The sequence below is a fragment of the Crocodylus porosus genome, unplaced genomic scaffold (assembly GCF_001723895.1).
Source record: "Crocodylus porosus isolate Cpor-Errol unplaced genomic scaffold, CroPor_comp1, whole genome shotgun sequence".
NCBI classification, from domain to species: domain Eukaryota; kingdom Metazoa; phylum Chordata; order Crocodylia; family Crocodylidae; genus Crocodylus; species Crocodylus porosus.
Genome location: NW_017728912.1, coordinates 6,354,018 through 6,359,777, shown reverse-complemented (window position 1 = coordinate 6,359,777; position 5,760 = coordinate 6,354,018). Strand labels below are relative to the sequence as shown.

The window sequence follows — 5,760 nt, the reverse complement described above, 5'->3', positions numbered from 1 at the left end:
TCCCCCTCTAAGAATGGCAAACAAGAGCTCACCTTTTAAAGCTTGCTTTGATGGTAGTGGCAAGAGATGCTTCATGTCCTCTACCCTTTGTATAGGAAGTATAAGAGTTGATCACCTACATATAAGTGACACTGGGACGGGTGACACCCTCCACACTTCCTGTCAAATGCTGAGCCACTGCAGCCAAGAATATAAGATCAATAGACCCGCTTCTGTAATCTAACGGTTATGGCACTCAGGTGAGAAAGAGGATGAGCACCCAAGGACTGTCTAAAATAAAATGAAGAAGTCAGTCCAGGGTGGAAGTACCAGAACCCAGGTTGCTCCCCTCCATAACGAATGCCCTAACCAGTGAACTGCAGTCAGTCTTCCTCTTGGTCATCCATTGCAACTACCAGTATTTTGGAATGAAAGTGACTGTGTATTTTGTAGTGACAGTGACTGTGGCTACTGCTTTTTGTGCTGAATTCAGTGTTGCTGGTGTGTTATAGTCAAACTCAGAGCATGCCTTCTGTTTTGGGCTCCTCCTAGGACTCTGGTAAAATTTAGGCTCTACCTTATAGCTGCCTAACATCAAGATTGCAACAGAGCTCTGGTGGGTGCCAACTGGCTCAGATTGAGGCCTTGCATGAATATGTGAAAGATCTTTGAAATCCAAAATGTGTAAGCACTTTATGAATTTATGCGCCAATGAGTTTTTTAACTGATGGAGCAGGAACATTCTGGAGTGATTCTGGGTGCCTAAATTCTGCAAAATCCCATTTAGGCACCTGGTTACCAATCTGGACCTGACCCTAGCATTAATGCAAAGAAAGAGAGAGAGAGAGAGAGATGAAAAATAATATCATACAGAATGCTAATTGAAAAAATGTTAAATGCTATAGTAACAATCTAGTGATTTTTGTCAAGGAAAGTGAAATAAGAACAGAACAAGTAAAGAGATGATTAAAAAGGTCTGTGTACTTTTTAGTCATAGGATTCTGAAATATGATATTTATAGTGTCCTGGGTATTTTTTTTTAAGGTTAATGGGGTTCCGCAGCTGTGGCTACAAGTAGAGTTGCTGCTATGTATGATTTCTGTGAAGGTGAAATTAACAGCGTGCATACAGAATCAATTTCTCATGGTGACAATCATGCTGATCAGGGGGGAAGCCATGCATCTGATGCTGTCTTTTCTGTTACCAAAAATAAATTTGGCTCTCAGGGCAACTTTCTGCAGTAAATGGGCATCATATACATTCTGTTTCTAGTGAAAGTTTATGTGCTAAAATGGGAAATCTTCTCACCTAAGTTCCAGCCTCTTCTGCTTCATTTCTTTGAAAAGATTACAATAGATTCAGACCAAAATGCTGACGGTGCATTTTTTGTATGTTCAAAAAGCCTCCAATAGTGACAATTCCCACCTTATACCGACACTCCTGTTAGAAGGAGCAATAGTGCAGCATGGTATGCTTTCCTAGTCAGGTAAACTGATCTTAGAAGATATACTGTGGGTGCAACTACATGTGCAATTAATGGGATGCAATAAAATTGAGAGAAGTTTGAGCCAGAGTCAGCTTCTCCCAGGCACAGGGTCTACATATGCACCCAGGACAGCAGCAGTTTGAGCTGGGGCAGAGCAGGCCTCCAGCTGTCTGGGCTGACCAGGCACAATGTATACACATGGTCAGCATCTACATGTGCATTTCAGTGCAGGAAAGTATTCCGCCATAGGATAGTACTGGCCCTGACAGTACTATCCCATGGCGGAGTTAATTAGTTTACTGCACCGTAACATCAGCATACATGTAGGCTGTAACTCTTTACTGTGGAGCTAATTAATCTACTCCACAGTAAAGTGTGTGTGTAGCTGCAACCTGTGGGCACATCTACATGAGACGTTTACTGCTCAGTTGACTAATTTGACTAATTAACTATGCAGTAGGTCTTTTAGCATTTACACATGAGCTCTTATTAGGACTCACAAAGCTAATAAACTCTACGGCAGGGTAGGACTTATAAATACGAGTGCTGCAGAGTTTTTTTGTACGCAGCAGCTCACTTGTAGATGCTGAGCCAGCTGGCTGGGGCATGAGGGTGTTTCAGTGTAAGGGCCGCCTGCCAGCTAGTCCTGCCCTGAAGCACCCTCATGCCCCAGCCAGCCCCCTGCAACACATTGAGCCCAGTCGGAGCAGCCCTGGGCTGGCAGACTGACCCCCACAGACCCACCTGCCATCCAGGGATGCTGCAGCCTGGCTTAATGTGCTGTGGTCTGGACACATGTTTAAACTGCGTGCCCAGGACCTTTCTAGGAGCAATAAACTGCAGAGCAATTAATTCTGCATTTAATTGCTGCACACTAATGGCTCTTGTAGACATGCCCTGTGTCACAAAAATGTAAACCTAAAGAGAGATTTCTTCCTCTATGATTGTTATATTTCTGCCATCTAAATCTGCCACAGAGAAGTATACCCCACCCACCCACTCCAGATGTGCACCTGCCACACCAAAAGTGAGGCAGTGAAGCTGCACTGAGAGCACCCTCACTGCTGCTTTCATGCTTACCAGAGACAGGTATCTTGTGCAGTCATGCCCTTAAAGTCCAGGGCCTTCTCTAGTCAGTGCCAGTGCACATGATTTTGTAACCCAGTACAAACAGGGGCTCATATGTTGATTTCACAGCAGTTAGCCCTAACTCTAACAGTGGATCCCTCAGCTCTGCCTGGCCCAAGCATAGGGGCAGCCCAGGCCATGGTGTGTGTGGCCTATCCCACTGTTCCCAGGCATGCCTCGTAGCCAGACTCCATTTCCCAGCAGCCCTGGCAGTGGCAGCTCCTTCCAGCTGCTGCTGCTGGACCCAACTCCTCTGCCCTAGCATTCTTGCTTATCCATCCCACCACTGGGGATGGGAGCCACATGGACAGAGCATGCAGCTGAAAGGTTGGGTTGGGGGATGTGGGCCAGTGGAGAGCAGTGTCCTGGAGTGAGATGGGTGGGTGGGGCTGAGGACACCTCGGGATTTTGGGGTGGTGACAGTGCAGGTCTGGGGCCAGAGCAGAGCCATAATCCACTGCACGCATGCCCCTTCAGTGGGTGTGGGTTCTGTGGGAAGGGGTGTGCAGGGAGCAGATCTTGGCTCTGCCTTGCTCCGGCCTTACCCCTGGCCCCGCACTGCCCCAGGATTTTGGCCCTGGCTTTAGATGCAGCTGTCTGCCCGCACATGGCCACATCCCATCCGCCCGGCTATACACCCTGCCTGAGCAGCTCCCAGCCAGCCTCCATGGAGCCCCCATCATGGGGTGGTCATAGCACAGGGACAGAACCCTGGTTCTGCAGGCAGGGACATGAGAGATGTGCATCGCGACTTTACCCCAGCCCACATTGTCATGGCCTCATTATCCCAGGGTCTCCATGGAAGCGCACTGGGAGCTACACAGACAGGGTGCACAGCTGGCCAGGGGCTGTATCTGAGGCTGGGGCTGGCATCTTGAGGTGGTGACAGCATAGGGCCACGGCCGGGGCAGAGTTATGATCCCCTCCCTGCATGCCCCTGCCTACCAAACCTGTGCCCTGCATGCCCCTGCCTACCAAACCTGTGCCCATTGCAGGGACATTCAGGCAGAGTACTGCGGCTCTGCTCCAGGCTCCAGCCCCACACTGTTACTGCCTGGTAACCCCACCTGATAATTCTGGCCTTGCCTGCTCATCCTGCTCCTGAACACTACTCACCACGCATCTGTGGCCACATCCCACATAGGGAGTTTTGGTGAGGTGTTGTGCAGGGGCAGGCGTTGGTGACCCAACCTATAACCAAACTCCCTATGTGGCCCTTGGACCCAAAGAATTGCCCACCCCTGCTCTATGTTCTTTGCACTAGTATAATACTTGAGTACAGGGCAACAGAAAATCGTGTCCCTATTCTGTTCTGAAAAATGACCAAGTTCGCTACTGAAAATATGTCATTGTGCACCTCCCTCCCATATCAATATCATCAAATTCTGTGCAACCAACAATACTACTAGTTGTGTCTTCACTGCAGAAAGAAACACACATGTAATTATATGGAGACAGCTAATTTGAGAAAGCTATCTCAAGGTAAACTTCTACTGGAAATAATGTATAGGTAGAATTGACATTAAGGTTTATCTCAGCAATGAGGGAAAGCTACAGGGCTTTGTTTTCAGTAGACTTTTATATCAAGAGAGCTATTTTAAGTTACTTCTCTCATTATAAATGCTTATTTTTTTATTGCATTGAAGACAATATCAGTGTTTGCCACCTATTTTACATAATCAAATCCAGAAAAGACTGCACTTCCCTTTTCCCTTCCTTCAGTTGCAAGTACTTGTTCCAAACTCCAGGAAAGATGGGGTCCTCCTTTGCGTTGTTTGAATATGTTACAAAAACTCTATGAATACTACCCTTTTACACTGCATATCACATTCTGAATGTTCAGGGGCTGCTATAGGTAAGCCATTTCATGGCACACCTGGGCCCTCAGCCCTCAAAACTCACAGAAGCTGGATCATCCCCAGTTTGGGTAGAGGGGTCTCTACAGCACCTGAGGATAAGGAATATGATGTGTTAGCTCAGTCTACACATTTTGAGCCACCAGAACAGAGTTTCTAGTCCTTTTTATCATCTTCCTTGAGGTTTGATTTTATTCTGCACGTCAGAACCCTGACAGTTTTTAAATGATTTTTTGTGGCTATATATCTGATGGCTGAATTCAATTAATTAATTGTTGCATTGAGGTCTATTGCTATAAAGACCATTCAGCAGTACTAAAGGAGGAAAAAAATGTATTGCACAAGTTTTGATAATGTCAGAATGGTTCAAAGCACCCTTAGGACTGGAGTGGCCTCATTCAACTCCTGAGCTTTCAATTTGCTCAGTAAAGCTTAAAAGAAGCAACGCAGGATGGGTCACAGTCTTTCTAAATTTAGGTGTGGAGAAGTAGCTATCAGAGCATTGAATCAATCACAGGAATATTGACTAGTTAGGGATCTGTTGTTTGCAGGAGGTAAAATGAGAAAAAGGTGTTCCAAGTAATGATCCTTAAATGTTCATCATTACAGCAAAACAAATTTGCACTGTACTAAGTGTCCAAGTTTTGTTTAATGTACTGCAGTAACAGTTTTTTATATTTGCACACAGAGTGGAGAGACTGAACGTCAGTATAAAGGAACTATTGATTGTTTTGTCAAGATATACAAACTAGAGGGATTTAATGCTTTCTTTCGTGGAGCCTTCTCCAATATCCTTCGTGGGACAGGAGGTGCCTTGGTGTTAGTGCTTTATGACAAAATTAAGGAAGTTTTTCATCTTGATGTTTCAAAGAGTTCATCTGACTAAAATAGTAGCTGCACATCTATTTTGATGGTATAATGTACAGTGGTACAAATCTTATTGTTTGGATAGCATGTTTTTCAGTTTCTCTGCTGCGTTTTTAATACTGTAAGAAATCACTTGGATGTGTTCAGGAACAGACTTGTGCTAAACTGAATATTAACTCTGATCTTTTAAAAAATATCTAAAGAGAGTTATTTGTTTTCCATCACAGAAAGGTATACATTGTCTTCTTTCCTTTCATTTTCAAATGGTTTTCAATGAGAAACAAATATCTATAATACAGAAAGAAAGATAATCACCCATGACAGTGGTGCTCAACCCCTAGCCCGCAGACCAGATATGGCCCCTGGAACCACATCCAGCCTGTGAGGCTCCCCACAAGTCTGGAAACTTGGTGGTAGGGGAGATGTGGCAATTAACACTGCCAC

The 5,760-nt window shown here is 45.3% G+C and overlaps 1 protein-coding gene across 1 annotated transcript in view; it reads left to right on the top strand.

Moving 5' to 3' along the window:
- SLC25A31 (solute carrier family 25 member 31) overlaps window positions 1-5,517 on the top strand; it is a 15,720-nt gene extending 10,203 nt beyond the window's left edge. Inside the window, exon 6 of the mRNA XM_019534318.1 lies at window positions 5,138-5,517. Coding sequence (XP_019389863.1) covers window positions 5,138-5,335 — 198 coding nt within the window. The 3' untranslated portion in view covers window positions 5,336-5,517. The remainder of the gene's footprint in view (window positions 1-5,137) is intronic.
- The last annotated feature ends 243 nt before the right edge of the window (window positions 5,518-5,760 follow it).